Source organism: Zerene cesonia, chromosome Z, assembly GCF_012273895.1.
Source record: "Zerene cesonia ecotype Mississippi chromosome Z, Zerene_cesonia_1.1, whole genome shotgun sequence".
NCBI classification, from domain to species: domain Eukaryota; kingdom Metazoa; phylum Arthropoda; class Insecta; order Lepidoptera; family Pieridae; genus Zerene; species Zerene cesonia.
Genome location: NC_052122.1, coordinates 1814427 through 1831311, shown reverse-complemented (window position 1 = coordinate 1831311; position 16885 = coordinate 1814427). Strand labels below are relative to the sequence as shown.

The 16885-nt window shown below is 32.7% G+C and overlaps 2 protein-coding genes across 2 annotated transcripts in view; both read left to right on the top strand.

Moving 5' to 3' along the window:
- The window catches only part of LOC119835677, a 34891-nt gene extending 31655 nt beyond the window's left edge, over window positions 1-3236 (top strand). The window contains exons 9-11 of the mRNA XM_038360645.1: window positions 1191-1289; window positions 1689-1856; window positions 2969-3236. Coding sequence (XP_038216573.1) covers window positions 1191-1289; window positions 1689-1856; window positions 2969-3096 — 395 coding nt within the window. The 3' untranslated portion in view covers window positions 3097-3236. The remainder of the gene's footprint in view (window positions 1-1190; window positions 1290-1688; window positions 1857-2968) is intronic.
- A 4945-nt stretch (window positions 3237-8181) lies between these two features.
- LOC119835700 overlaps window positions 8182-16885 on the top strand; it is a 59409-nt gene continuing 50705 nt past the window's right edge. The window contains exons 1-5 of the mRNA XM_038360677.1: window positions 8182-9024; window positions 12525-12706; window positions 12798-13241; window positions 13869-14027; window positions 14081-14231. Of these exons, the coding sequence (XP_038216605.1) occupies window positions 8182-9024; window positions 12525-12706; window positions 12798-13241; window positions 13869-14027; window positions 14081-14231 (1779 nt within the window). The remainder of the gene's footprint in view (window positions 9025-12524; window positions 12707-12797; window positions 13242-13868; window positions 14028-14080; window positions 14232-16885) is intronic.

Genomic DNA, 16885 nt, shown 5'->3' with positions numbered 1-16885 from the left:
ACAATTCGATTGTTAAACTTTCTCTTTGTATTTATTTGTTTCCACTATGTTGGAAGAGTTTAGTTATGTTTTTATTATTATGAAAATTTATTAATCTGGACTGGGAATTGGATGCTAGAAGAACGGATTGTTCACTTGAAGTGCACATAAAATTTGTGAACAAAAATCGCATTGTTTCACATTAGACGTTAGACACACATCTGTGTGTAGAAATGGAATTTTCGAGCGGTTTAATCACACTGATACGCATCGAATACGCGATTATTCTCAAATGTTTTGTCACTTGCAAGAGCGCTCCGCACGAGATTAAATACCGTTTTACTGAATAGCAAAATCTCGTCCGCTGTAGACGCAACGTTCAAATTATCGCCATGGCAGAATCACGACTGCAACAAATATCGATGTGTCTAAATTAAACGTGCGATATGTCTCGCACGGTATTAATAGTCAACTAATGCTTCAATAATTTATGTTTAGGTCTCAGTAGAAAACGAGGATTTTATTGCAATTTCACATCTATAAGCTATTCTATATGATACATTTTGTGGCGTGCATTTTTTCGAGAATAAATCCAAAAACTATAAGAAAATAAATAAAAGTACGAGGTTGGATATATTTTGAAAGTACATTATTAAAGCTTAGCTAAGATGAACTTTAGGTCTTAACAAAGCCAAGATTCGTCTCAAAGGATAAGATCCCACTCTTACTAAGAAAACCGTAATGAAATCGCTTTTTTCATTTGAAAACTTAGACGCTTTATATGGATACCATATACACATGCTTATCTTGTGAAATTTCAGTACTGTTTTCGTTGCAGTTAAATGATCCCATTGTTCTTTTTTACTCTTAATGTTGTAAAACCTAGGTTGCTTATAATTTTTGGGGATTATGTTATGTCATTATGTGATAGAGAACAGCAATGTACAGTGAATTGCGAACGAACGTAGATGAAATCGAGGGCAAGTTTAAAGTTCCGTCCTATGTACTTTGTTCCTATATTATGGCGCAAGGTAGTAGTGGTGGTTAGCGCCTACTCAGGGATTACAGTTTAGTGGTACTTTAGTGGTTAATGTCTTACTGCCTAAATTTATGTATGTGTTATCGTGTTCTAATCAAGTTGATATGAAAAATTTAATCTTTTGTACATCTTATACAAAGGTAATATTAAAAAAAAAAAAAATTCGCTATAGGTGCTTCGAACGCGCCTCGACCGTTCCGTGCCGTGCCACCGGCAATCCAATATGCATTTGACGATATGGTTCAACCCGTACCAGAAGTCGAGGCTGATTGTGAGTGATTAAGTTATTTGCTAAATTAATATTATAATGTTATACTGAGTTTATATCAAAGCTTTATGCGTATAAATCATCATGCACGTGTGTAAATTACCACGGTACCCATGGTGCACAAATGAATGTGCTACAGCGAGTTAATAATCCTATTTTCTGCGTATACAGTAATAGTATTAGACGTAATTCCGTGTAATATTCCGTTCTATCAGCACCACGAATTTCTAATTCATAATTGCAATTATTGTGCCCATTTAATTTTATTTCTGCTTACTGCTGCTATCAGGTTTAAAAATCAATCTATCACTCACCATTACGTGATTATAAAATAAGTCAAAACGTATAAGAAAAAAATCCTAATCATATATGATTTAAAACCAAAATGCTTTAAATTTCCAGTCGATAAACTAATACTGACCGCTCGCCAAAAGCTCAATGTGCTCATACAAGCCATTTCTAAGATGGAGGTTACAAGTGAAGTGCGAGCTAACGCCAACTTGTTTTACCACAACATTCTGGCAAGGACCATGCGAGACAATTACAAAGACGAAGTTGTCGCCGAAGGAGGTTAGTTATTGTCGTTTTTTAATAGCTCAAATAAAGAAGCCACTCGGAACCATTCTATCATAGTGGATGGGAAAAGATAAAAAAATATAAATGCTAATTATGTCCTCTTTTGGGTCATTATTATGAACTCACAAGCACTTCAATTTATCTTTTTAGTATAGATTTATCAATTATTAAGACAATAGCCGGTAATTAATTTTAAATTTTTATTATATAATATTTTATTATATAAAATTTTATTTTAATCTTATATTTTAAGCTTTTGTATTGTTAATTCTTTATGTTTTTATCACACTTGATTTTTTTAACGTGAATGTTGTAATTTCCTGTAATTGAAGGTGCAGAAAACTATGAATGTGGCAGGCTTTGCAAAATGTTAACTGTGTCCTTTGTTGGAAATTCATTATTAATAAATAAATAAATAAATAGATTTACCCACAAAAGCATAATAAATAAATAACATTGTATAAATATTTGTTGATATTCCTGGTAATGTCATACTTTTTTGCATTCATTATTTAATACTCTGAACAGATAATTTGCAATGCTACTCGAAGGCAAAGTACTCTGAAAACAGAAGATAGAAAAGTTAACTCAAAGAAAAACTTTCCTTTATTTTATAAAAGAAAGATAAATATATTCAATGATTTCCGATAATTCGCTTGTTAGAGTCAATTACAAGGAAGAAATCTCTTTAATAAACTAGATAAAGCATATGAAAGGAAAACGACCCCACTGAATACAACATATGACACTAATTCTGCACTGAATGTTTATGTGTTGTAATATTCATCAGGCTTTGGATTATCTTGTACTGTGGTCGTCTTCATTTTAATATAAATCTGCAACATTTCTGAAAACTGTGAAGAAAATTAAATGAATGTTCTGTCAGCATTTTCCGTATCAAATAAAATGAGCTTTAAATTATGAATAGCAAGGACTCTGTGCATTTAAATATTAATAACAACTGATATATAATATTAAAACTTATATATTTACATGTGTTTATCTAGTATATAATATATAAATATGTATCTACTGCCAGCATGCTAAAAGAGAACACAAATTATAGAAGCAGTAACCTTGTAGTAAAAAAGTGATATTGTTCACAGGTTTAATTGAGTTTGAAATGGAAGATCCCAACGTTCCCAGTCATGCTGTTATTAAACTAAGAAGTAAGCAACTGGTGGAAGCTCAAGTGAGCGAATTTGATGTACCTGATGTACCAGCGAAGAAGTGATTGGAATTACCGATTGCTATTTATATAGTTCTTTCTAGACAAAAGCATACGTGAAATTGTATGATTAGTTTTTGGTTGGTTTGTAGATTGGTTAGATCATGGTCAATATACGTCAGTACATAAGTATATTGTATCTTATATAGTATTGTACTAAATTATGGTAATATGTGTATTTGTTTTAAAAAAATAACCTATGTAACTAATTTGCGAGCAATAAACACTTTCTCAGTACGAAGTGGATTTATTTAAAAGTTCATTTAGTTTTAATTATCTGGCTGTTACTGATTCCGATAAATTTTATATAGCTGTGGGGTTTACACCGAAATCTTAGAAAGAAGAAAGAAAGAAAGATAGAAATCTGTAAACCTTTTTGTGTTTTACATGGAATTGTTGTTCAAATTTACCATTATAGGATGTCCCAATATAGGTGACACCTCTCGCCATAGGATCCCGTAATTTCGCACTTATGCAGTAACATACTACGGAAGAGGTTTGATTGATCTATATCATTTTGCAACCTCTTTATACAAAGTTCGAGAAATGGTGTGTGCTCAACCTGAAGGGGGCGAGTTACCAAAGATTATAATAAGACGGAATGGTGGGGGATTTACATAATGATAAAGAATAGAATTGTGTTACTTATACACAAAAATGCACTCACTCGCTGTTTTTTTTTTCTCAGAAGCACCCGCAGAAGTAAGCTCTTTCAACATTTCGATTCGCGATATCTCAGGATATATATATATATATATATATATATATATATATATATAGTTCGTTTTTGAACAAGGAAAAAAAAAGTTTATATCAATATTCTAAAAGAAACTTAAAAGGTATTTATAAAAATAAATTTTATCGGGATTGAGACAATTATTATATAATTAGTGAATTCTTAGAGACTCGAAACGTGTGTGTGGGGTGGGGGGCGCTTCGCGCTACTCGTTTCTCTACACTAATGACATCCACACAAAGGATGCACATAAGAAGTGTCGAGGGTGATGTAAAATGTCAATTTCCACCTACACCTGGTTAAAAGATAAAATGGATACACGCACGACAAGTCGTGTCACGGTCATGGCTGTGTTGTGACGTGAATACTATTTATTACAAAAATTACTTACTCCCTGTTGAGTGCCTGTTAATGAACCTAATGGATACTCTTTGTCAGGCTTTGTTTAAATTTCAAAGATTTCTAAAAGGGGAGACAGGTTGTTTTGTCTTTGAAGTAAACAAAGCTGTTTTTACGCGCATTACTTGTGTTCTTCTTTGGCGTTCATTATGCAACTGCATGCAAGCTTACGGTCTATGTTTTTAATATAGAATCTCGAAAGGAATCTGAATTTTGAGTCCTCTTAAAATTTATTCAAATTCGTTATGTTATTAAAAGAAATAAATAATAAAATTATGTAAACATTGTGTTATTAATATTTTTCCAAATAATTCTATTTTAGAAACGGTTACTAAGGATTAAGAAAATTGTAAATGTTTTTATACAAAATAAATGAAGGTATACTTTATTTCGTAAAAAAACATTTACAATTTTCTTCATCCTTTATATTATGTAAAAATAATCTCAGACATTTTTAATTTGTACCGACTGTAGGTGTTTCATCAGATTTATTTCTTTATAAATTATAAATGGAGTTATTTTGATATTAAATGATCTTAAAAAATATTCCATCATGTGGGTGGGTACCTACAGCTTGTAACTGCATCATAATTTATATACCGATAATTTCATATTATTTCCATATAATCACGACTGTTCTGTCTTTCCAATTACAGTTACACCTATTTACAAGGCTTAAGGAACAGTATATTATTATTACAGGAGGTTTTAAGACGTCGTAGTAAAAACAACACTTCAAGTTAAGGGAGACAAAAATGGTTTTTATGAATTTATATGTATATGTGGTCGTAATTTTTTGAGCCTATGTTACTACTTAGCGACTTAAATCGATCAAATGAATCCTCTAAAATTTTATTGGGTACACAGATAATAAGCGTATCTTTCATCAAGGTACCTAAACTCTAGTGCACTAAAGTTTAATTTTGGTAACTGAATTTTCTGACTACCTTATAGATTGTGCTATAAATTACAAAAATATAGGTAAATCTATGAAATATTAAATGTTTTGAAATGGTCATGATCAACAACATTGTCATTTTCATGTCGGTTGTATCTAATATTACATTCATCAGATCACAATTAACCATCTGTAGTTTATTTTCGGAAGCGTATCTAATATTTAACAGCAAGAATGGAGAGGTCAATAATAATAATAAAGCTTCATTAGATATCAGAATCAAGTTTGCAAAAGGTATGTAGGAATAATTGAAACATGAGAATAAATTTTATTTAATAAAACATTAAATCATTTTTCATTTTGAATACTGCTTATATGCGTTGAGTAGGTACAACAAATACAATATCCACGCGCCGACTTGCGTGCACGACACAGTCGAAATGCCGTTCGGAGCGAATAATGCAAAGTTGTCTTACCATCATATAATATTTCCTTTTTAAACACAATATGGAAAAATACGTTGCGACCATGTGTAATAATTCACATGGTCATAGCATACCTTGAAATTTGTGTGGATTTTAAAAGAGTGCTCCTATTTGATGGAACTATGGATTGTTTCGGATGATATTTGACACACAAATACACTATAATGGCTCTGAAATAACATATATCCGACTCTGTTCGGTTGGTACCGATTCATAACGGGCGGATTGAAAACGTAATAAATAATATGTATGCAAAATTTCTTTAAGTCCTGTTACATATGGTTTGATAATAATGAAATGTTCTAAAAAGCAATCAGCAGAAAAATTATTTGACTACGATTCTTAGTAAGCCCATAATCTCCTTGTTTTTTGTCTATCAAACGAAGCGTTTTAACTCAATAATCACTTATCAATGGCGAGGTAATCGTCATGACAACGGTATGCATTAATATTAGTGTATGCAAGCGCCACAGTGATTCCAGAACAGTTTGCAGGCCATTATCTGGCTTATTATCCATTCAGAGGCTCTAAATTATTCAATGTATTGATTCCTATTTTGTTTAAGCTTTATCATAAGCATTATTGGGATTTACTATTATTCACAGATTAGAACATATACAACAAGTAACAAAATAATAAAAGAAAACGAGTTATATTAAACAAGGAAAACAGGAACACAATACATCTGTATCGATATCAGTACACCTATCACGCCTTTCTACACTTTTCCTCCATATTCCACCAAAATAAAGTTATTTATTACCTACTTTATTTGGATATATTTCATGGACACAAAATCTTTAATGACAAATAACCGAGAATCGTTGACAAAATTTACCTATTTATAATTTTTATTATAATAATTCGAAGAAATATTTAAAACATTGCGCCTAAAATTTTTTTTTTCCACGGAACCCGGGAGGTACTCAATAATAATTATTTTTATTGAAATGCTTTATAAATAAGAGATGTTGAAAGAATAGAAAGCGGTACCAAATTTTTTGCTAATCTTTCAAAATTCTGCTTTTAAAGTGTAGGAACTAGACTAAATTCGCTTTATAATGTGTATTTTTTTATTGTATATTGTAAGGGATTCAAGTAAATTTACCAACTTCTGTATTAGGTACCATTAAGGAATTATCATGTAAGATATATAAGACAACTTCGTAAAATCATTTTTTTAGTTGTGTTGAAAATAATCAGTAATAAATAGAAATACGTCGAAGACTTAAATTTAGTGAACAATGAGTTAACGAAAAATAGTTAAATAACATTACCTATTATTCAGAGTTGGTTCAAAACATGTGGCAAGCCGCCGCAGCGGTAAACAGTATTGATTCATTTATTTATATTGTTGCTTTTATCACAATTTTAAATATACATTAACGTTTGTGGTTGACGTTTATGATTGCAGCTAAGTAGGTTCTCATGTAAGTGAAATTAGCTTTTCGCAGCATCGCCACCCGTATAGCCGCTTAATTTTAAGTTTTTGAAGTGAAACTTCTTTAGAATCGTTGTGATTTCAAATCACTCACACACCCCCTTTTTTACATTTTTACAGTTGTTTATCTAATCCAAATAGAGGTAAATGCAACAATGAACCATTTATAATTTGAATTCTAATAAAAATAATAATAAATCATTTATAAATTGGTGTCCAAATCGTCAAAAGGTGATAGGCTGCTCGATGTTAAGTTACCACCATCGACTTTGAAGATAAAAGGATAAATGATTGGGGGTATAAAAGGTAAAGCGCTAAAAAAAGGTAAGGGAAAGGAAACCTCCGGCTTCCCAACTATCTTACGAAGCACATCTAATGCGTAATTAAAAAATATCCAGAACAATGTATATTATAAATTACTGAAAGTGTTATACTGCTGTATCATACTAATACTTTGTAATAATTAAACACCCATTATTAACAATCTTAAAGTAAATATTTGGTAGCGATGAAATAGGAAGCGACAGTATGTCGCGGCTGGCCGAATAATCGCGCTATTATAGTGGAAACATCTGTGTTTTAAGCCTTGGGTTATTAAATACTTAAACATTTCTAAACCAATATCGAGAACTATAGATAAGAAGAACGAGCAAAGATATATTATCAGTGATAATATCAAGAGTATAATGTATATACATCGCTCATGAAATATTAGGTCATTAAGAAATATAGTTTTCTACGTGTATTTTTTTATTAGGAATACCTACATAGATCATTATCACCTAAACATTTTATTTAAAACTTTATTAGCACACGCTGTTTGAAACCTCGTCATGTAGAGTAAATTGTGAGTAACATTTCTTATCGCATCGATCAAACACGTCGTTAAACGTTATACTTACTAAAATAATTTTATTTCTTATCCTCAGTGGACTGCTCGCCGCGCATTGGTTTTGTCGATAGTGTTATCGTAATATGTTTCCTTAACTATGATAAACGAATCGTACCTGTGTAACGTCAAATGAGCTACTGATAAAATCTTTATACTCATAAGAAATACTTTAGTGTATCGTGACCTACATGTTTCGGTGTTGTTTGCGTGGGCTAGTGTATAAAATTAAACAGTGTGAATATGGATAAGTTCAAACAAAAACTTAAAAAAGATAAATCGGTGCAAAATAACACTCAAGATAAAAAAGAAATGTTAGTAGCTGACGTGAAGTGCATCAGAGAGAACCTCAAAATAAGGGAAATATTAAGGAATGTGAAAATGAATCGAAGCATGCGCTTGAAGGCTCCACCAGGAAGCAAAGTCATGAATAATAAGGACTTCGGTGATAACGATGATTTTTTTGAAGAATCCCTGAAAGAAGAAGATGATAAAGATCAAGAGCCACCCTGTGCTAAGAATCCTGATGTAGTTGTCACGCATACAGATTTTTCTGATGATAATACAATTGGTTCAAATGAAGACATTGAAAAATGTGATTTTGAAAATGAGCCTACTGAAGAAAATAGCGATAGTGACAAAAACAGTACTGGGGTATTAACATCTGAAACCGTAGAAGATCATGACGTATATAAATTGGAAAGTTTTGAGCCTGTGAAAAGAAGTGACTCTGTTAGTCCAGATAATAGATCTATACAACAATTATTAAATGAAATGCCAGCCACCAAAGTCAGAGATAGAAAGTTATCTCTTGATCAATCAACACTGAACCGACGTGTAGGTTTTACTCAATCAGAATTAGATTTGCATTCATTGGGTAAATCCCCTCTAGAGAGGAAATCTTCCTTTTTTAGGAAAAAAATGGATAGTTTTTTAAGGAATACTACGGATCTATTTAAAAGACAGTCTCTAACCGGAAAATGTCAACCTGTACAAAGAAGAGGTTCTATGTCTGTATCTTTGCAGTCATTAAATGAAAATTGCGACAATTCTAACGAGGGTAGTCAAGATGAATCTGTTCAACAAGTAAGTCTTTAATATTTACATTATCTTGCAGTTTAATTGTAGGTAATAACAAGATGGACAATAAAAAAATATGAAATATTTCATTTCTAACTCAATAGCCCTAGGCTTCGATCGTCATCTCGGCCATAGATTTCTAATTGACAATGCCGCAAGGCTAGATATTTTTCTCCAGCAAATTAATCTTAGGTTTTATTATTAATTTCATACTTTACTAAGTTACTAAGTTGGCAGTTTTATCTATTTGAGACTCTTCTTGTAGTGCGATGTGTGAAGCTGTAACACGCATTACATATTAATATAAATTTCTAGAACTTTTACAGTTTTACAGTTTATACCAATCTCATAAACTGAATAAAAATGTACCCTAAGATGATTTGGGCATCCGTTTCTTTTATAAAAAATACTTCGTTACAATTTATCTCATAAACAAAAGCCAAACTATATTTTTCATTATATTGCGTACTCAAATCAATTTATTTATATAAAGTATCAATTAAAAATTTATACTTATTCATGTACCTATTGCTAAGCAGATATCATTACATATTCCCGAATTTTTATACCTTAACATGTGGTTTGGTTGACAGCCAAGCCAAAAAAATTTTTTTTTTCCAGAATGAGTATCCTATACCTAGAACCTAATATTACTTTATCACCATATAAAATTTTGTCAAAATCTTCCCAGTTGTTATTACGCGATTGATTTATACAAAGACAAACAGAAAAAAATGCTTACCATTTATACGACAGTCACATTGATATTATCATATCATGTCATAAAATTGCTTATATTATATGAATTATACTACCGCTCTATACATTTTATAGTTTAGATAATATATTATTTTGAAGCTAACAGGAATTTATTATCCTACTAATGTTATAAACGCGGATGTATGTTAGAATGTATGGGTGTATGTTTGTTACACTTTCACGCGAAAACCACTCAAACGATTTTGATGATACTTGGCAGTGATGTATCTCATGGACTATAACTAAACATGGGCTATAGAAATGCTTGCTTTTGCCCGCGGGAATGATCGCGAGTGGACACGTGTGGCACAGCAAGTTATTGATATATCTGCATCATTTTATTTCACAGTTTGTACCCACACCTTTTTACAATGCTCGTCTCATCAAGGCCAATTAAATAATCATGCGCAATTGGTTTTCCGTTAATTGAAATGAAAAGGTTTTATTACGTACGTATACGTTATTTGTATAATTGATAATTATTATTGAACATTGTTTTGTTATCGATAAGGTCGCTATAAACTCAATACTTATTTATTATTCATGTTATTTAATGAGTCACAACTATGCTAGAACTCTATGTTAAAACTAAACAACTTGGTGCGGTGTACATCAAAATATCGCAGTTATATTCATATATCTATAGTATTAGCAAACAATTTTATCAAGAATGCAATCTAAGATACCGACGTGGAAAGAAACTATCAGTCGTGTTTTAAACTGAGTGTTAATATATTTTAATCACAACAGAAGAATTGAATATCATGATTGCCTAACGTAGACTTTATGAATACACTAGCTGTGGACCGCGGTCGAAACCGTGTAAGTCCGTATCCCGTAGGAATATCGGTATAAAAAGTGCCTATGTGTTATTTCAGTTGTCCAGCTATCTACGAAGCAAATTTCATTGTAATCGGTTCAGTAGTTTTTGCGTGAAATATATATATACATATATATATATATATATATATATATATACAAGAATTGCTCGTTTAAAGGTATAAGATAATAAATGTGTCACATTATAATTGTAAACACCGTTATATTATAATCTTTCCGCGAGATTGTAATCGATCTAAAACACCCATTAACATAATATAGGTAGGTTTTTGTAAAATATAATAAACTTCATGAAAAATTTTCTGATAGAGAAATTGGGAGACTGTTGGATACTTTAAGACAAAAAAAACTATTATACTAAAAAAATTCAAAATCTTTTAAAATCTAATTATTAATAATCCAATTATTTTTCATATGTGTCACTTCTTTTTGTCTTCGGTTGCTCATGCTTAAAATTGAATGTAAATTTATTGACGCGGTAAGAGGCCGCATGTTCTTTGCAAATGGTCGTATAGCTGTTGTACCATAGTCAATTTTCTACTTTTACCGTAAACTACTTAGCCACCTAAAATTATATTCTCTCGCTCTCGCTCAATGAGCGTTTTCGTACTTTGAGAGTAGCAGCAAATTATTATTTTTTTATTTAGTAATTGGCTACAATATATTAAAATAAAAAAGTAAGTTAAATTTATAAACATGTTCTGTGAATTATTGGGAAGCCCCAAAAATTCTTACTCATCACTATTCAATAAATATCTCAAATAAGTGTCCTCCGAGCATCTACATCAGGAGATATCAATAGTTTCTCCCAGCGGTGACCAATTTCACAAAAAACAAAGTAAATGGATTACACGGAATAAATTTGAATTTAATTTATCTCAGAATGTTGGGTAGTTTCGCTTCGCTTATAATTTTTAAGCTAAAATCTTTTACAAGAATAAATTCTCAAAAAAAATAACGAATTACACATCTATCAATATGTAATATTTAGGTTAATAACCAAGACAAAAAAACAATAACCGAGATTCATCCAACTTACAACAAAAAGTGATCCGAAGAAGGAATGTTAATCTCCTTTTAAAAACATCCAATTACCTACGTATTATTACCTTGTTTTTATTTTCGTTTCGTTTTACAGATAAAATGATGGGTTGTTATTTGTTAACATGTTTTGATGTACCTATAATTTGATACGTAATACTCCAATACGCTGGGGATTGTTATATTTATAGATTTCCAGAGACTAAATAATATTCAAGTATTTTCTATGATTATTGCTAAGTAACCAATTGCGTATTATTAAATCCTAAATACATACAAGTGAACCTAATTAATATCTAAATACTTATATGCATAGGCAACAAAAAATTGTTTTTCTTTTAACTAAGAAATGATGGATGACGAACAAACAAACGTTGGGTATAACAATTCTAAATTTAGATAGACGATAAGGAAAAATAGATTAGGTATTAATTTAACGTTAAATAATAATTTTTACAAACGGACCAATACAACCCACCCATGCCATGCGAGCATATTATAGGGCGACTGATGGTGAAACTATAACCCAATCTGGTACTGGGTACCGAGTGCGACTGCACCGCGTATTTAACATCTTGGAACCCAACTCGTCCTCACCAAACAAAATTTGGTTAACCGCGTTCGATACATCTTGCGTAGGAATATCTTTAGCGCGCCCGAACTCGAACAACTAGGATGTGCGGCTGTTTCCGTGGGGGCCTTTGAACCGACGCGCGTCGATGACCCACCCGATGTGTCGGTCCTTTTAGAGGAGAACACCGGGGTGGTGGTCGATGCGATCGGAGTGGGGGAAGCTGAGGAAATAGCTTCCCAGGACATTGATAAAATCAGGAGAGAACTTGAAGAGACGATTTCTCATTACAGAGGAATATCGGTTGAGCAGCGCTCCCAGCTTCCTCGTGTTCCCTAGAGCATCGACCAGATTTACCGTTGAGACCGTTAATCAATTACTGCCGCCATATCTGGAAACCAGTACTGACATTGGTGATACTGGATCGATACTTTACGCTGCGGCGGTAGTCGTGGGAATCAACTTCCCGATTATGAAGTGATGCGCTTTGTTAGGTCTAAGACTTCACCATCTGCTCTACAAGGATGATCTCAAGTTGTTTGCTATTAAATATCACCTGTGATTTTAGCAGCTCCATTGGCATGGAACTTGGGGTGGATAAGTGTGCGGTTCTGCATGTGGAGCGGGATAAAGTTATCGCGTCTGATGACACAACCTCATCGGGCGCGGCCCATCTTAGGCTACTTACAGAGGCTGAAACTTACCGGTACTTGAGTATGACACAGAACATATGTGTGGATGGGACCAGCGTGAAACAGGACGCTGTCGAAGTGTTTTGTGAACGCATTACAAAAGTTTTCAATAGCTATTTTGTTAGGCGTGAACAAGATACGAGCGTACTATACTTAGGTCATGCCCGTTTTCATGTACATATTTGGCGTACTCAAGTGGACTCAGAGCGAACTAAACGCCCTGGATCGGAAATTCCGCACAACTATGACTCGGTATCGGTTGAATCGCCCGAAATCGTCTGTGATGAGATTATATATCCCCCGAAAGTGTGGTGGTCGTGGTATGTTAAGTGCTCAATTGCTGCACAATCGCGAGATATGCAAACTCAGAGACTATTTCATGTCAAAGGCTGGTCACGCGATCCATGCTGATAAAGGACTCACTCCCATATACATGGCCAAAAGGAACTGGTAAAAGCCGGCGGTGCTTAGCATATCCGGCAGGGAGATCATATGGAAAGAGAAAGAGCTGCACGGTAGGTTTCACAGGAGTCTGCATGAACCTCTTGTAGATTTTTTGTCCTCTGTGCACTGGTCGCGTTTTGGTGAACTTTTTGGGGAAACCGAGGGTTTTGCCTGTGCCATACAAGATCAGGTGGTTAAGACGAACAATTATCGAAAGTACATCATAAAGGACGGTACCCAGGACATTTGTCGTATGTGTCACCGTCCTGGAGAAACTCTCCGACATGTTACTTCCGGTTGGTCCGTGCTTACCAACTCTAAGTCAACTCAACTCAACTCAACTCTGCACAGACACAACCTAGCGGCCAAAATTATCCACCAAGAGCTCGCTCTGAAGAATGGCCTTCTTGACGGAAAAGTGCCTTATTACAAGTACTCCGGTAGCCGGTTCTTGAAAATAACCGTGTCAAAATGTACTGGGATCGCCCCATCATCACGGACAGGACTATTCTAGCGAATAAACCTGATATCGTGGTGATGTACCGAGCAACTTCTAGGATTTTCTTGGTAGATATCACTATACCGCATCACGACAATCTTGTTAAGGCCGAATCAGATAAACGGCTCAAATATCTGGATTTGCCACACGACGTTGTCGAGATGTAGGACGGTGTGTCTTCCGAGTAAATCCAACCTCCTTAAAACAATATTTAAGGAGGTTGGATTTACCGGTCAGGCCCATTACGGTGGGCATACAGCGGGCAGTCCTACTGGACAACGCTCGGATAGTCCGTAGGTTCCCACTCAGTCGCCCTAGGCTCCGGCCGTCTGGTCACTCAGCCGGAGTTTATAACAACCGCCGCAAGGTGAGGTACTACACTGATATATTCATTTAATCGAGCAACTTTAAAGACTCATTTTGTTAGTAACAATATGTTTAAAAACTATGTTAGTACATGAAATTAGAAATTATCCTATTCTATACCATTGATGCAAATAATTTACAGCAATGGTTTACATATAGACAATCTAATCTACTTGCAATACATTTTAAAATTGTATTGGGACTGTCTCGCACCCGGCGCACCAGGGATAAAGTGTATAAAATATATAGCTAGCCTTCATTAAAGCATGCGCTATATGTGGATGCGTTATACTCAAATAACTAAATGTAATAATTTATATTAGCTATTTACACATTAATTATTATTATTCATCCATAGATCCAAAGAAAGGAAATATTTAATTTCATATTCGTTTTAATAGCATCGAGTTAAATTAAGTTAAAATTCATATGTTCGACCTCTACGCCAAAGGCTCTATTCTCTATATGTATTTTTACAAACAGGTTCCTAGAAGAGCGCCTATCATTTCAGGTGGAACTATTAAAAATAAAAATGTTACAAAAATGAAATTCAAACTATAACACAATAGCAAATCAAATGAACGTCGTCGGTGGTCATTGTGGTGGTCATTCTTATAAAATACTAATAACCATCCAAGTTATATAGCCTAAGTTAATCAACGATGTAACAGTTATCGCCTAAGACGATGAGCAATCTAGTCTTATACCTTAAATATCATATGAATATTGTTTTTAATATAATAGGTAAAGCAGATAGTATTATAAAACCTATACCGGACAGCAAAGACTTTTACAAAAGTTCCTTGGGCATTTGTGCAGCTATCTATCTCAATAACACAATGGTCGCATTCTTGTAGACAATGGGAGAGTTTTAATAAACAATATTATAGAGCGTTATGGTAGACACATACTTAGAAATGGAATATACGACGAATATACATGGCAATAAATATCAATATTATATAATATTTTATTGACATTAGATAAGCGTAGTTCAAGCGTAGTTTGCTTATTGATGCTCAGATAAAAATGTAATTGAATTCTACATGGACGTTTTCATTCTGTTGGATCGATATTTATTGGTAAATCATTATAAGATTGCTAGACCGCCAATTACTAATTGGTTTCTAGCACATGACAAAAATTACGTAATAAAGTGGATTCAATATTGCTAAATGTTAAATATATTTTTTATTTCATCGCTTGGAAAAAAAAAACGATTATAAAATTTAAAAGTAAGAACAATTAGTTTCTGTATGCAACCTTTCATGAACTGGGTCAATATACGAAATTCATTAATGTGATTCTTTTTATTTTTCATGTGAAACTTAATTGTGATGTGTCCTTGTTTTTTTTCATTGTTTTAAGTTTTTTTTATTGTTTTATGAGGAACAACAAGTACAAAAAAAAATAATTTAAAAAGCAAAACAATTCGTTACAAATAAACAATTTTCAGTAAAAAGCGGAACATTTAAATTTGCTTTACTTAATTTTACTTTGGAAAGTAAATATTGTTACATATTTTACTTTCGTTCTAAAACATAGTTCCCTTGCTTATTTCAAATTCTTTTCGATTCCTCCTTTTCGAAGTGTCGAAGAACTTTCGTGAACTATTCGTAGTAGATATTAAGTTTTAAAACTTTGGGAACTCAGGATGCAGAATTACTTTTATCGATTGTGGATGTGACGACTTTAATACCTATTATATTTGTGTCAACAATTGAAATCATTCTCAAATCTCAATATATATTGAAATTCGTTATTCAACTTGGAAAATAATTAGTCAAACTTTAACTAAAAGTTACTCATAAAGATTAAAAATGACCTCGCAGGTTTTCTTGTTACTTATAATCATATATAGTTTGAAATGGGCAATAGCATAAAGAGAAAATTATTTGGAATCTACTGGGAATTAGAATATGAGTAAAGAGAATGTGTTGGTAACAAAATCAAATTTGTTTTATGAAAATCACTTTTAATACAATGTTTCACGACATGTATTAATTACAGCCAATGTGAAAACAACAATATACACGTTATTCAACAAACTGCATTTATAAAAAATATAGAATTACTATACTTCAATTTTTTACATATTTGCAATATGATTTTACATTCCTTTTGATCCTTAAATTTCACGCTAACAATAGTGTACGAAAATATCATATTATAGACTAGACTATACTAGACATAACAATATTTTTCGTAAATTAAAATTTTCTGTTAAACAGAATAACGTTTCAAATAGTAGACAATAACAATATATTTAGATTTAAACATCACTAGCTGTGACTCGCGGTTGAAACCGCGTAAGTCCGTATCCCGTTGGAATATCGGTATAAAAAGTGCCTATGTGTTATTTCAGTTGTCCAGTTATCTACGAAGCAAAATAGTATTAAAATAATATTCCGAGATTCCAATTATATATATATATATATATACAAGAATTGCTCGTTTAAAGGTATAAGATTTCGCAATCAGTGCCAATAATAAGAATAGCATTAAATAGCACGATACGTCGATGAAGCTTTTATTTGGGAGAGATTTATTATAAAAAATTGTATCTACAAGCGCAGTCAGTAAAACGTAATAATTATAACGCAATTGAATTATGAATTTACTTATTTTTTTTACTTATGGCTTTCAATTTTGTTG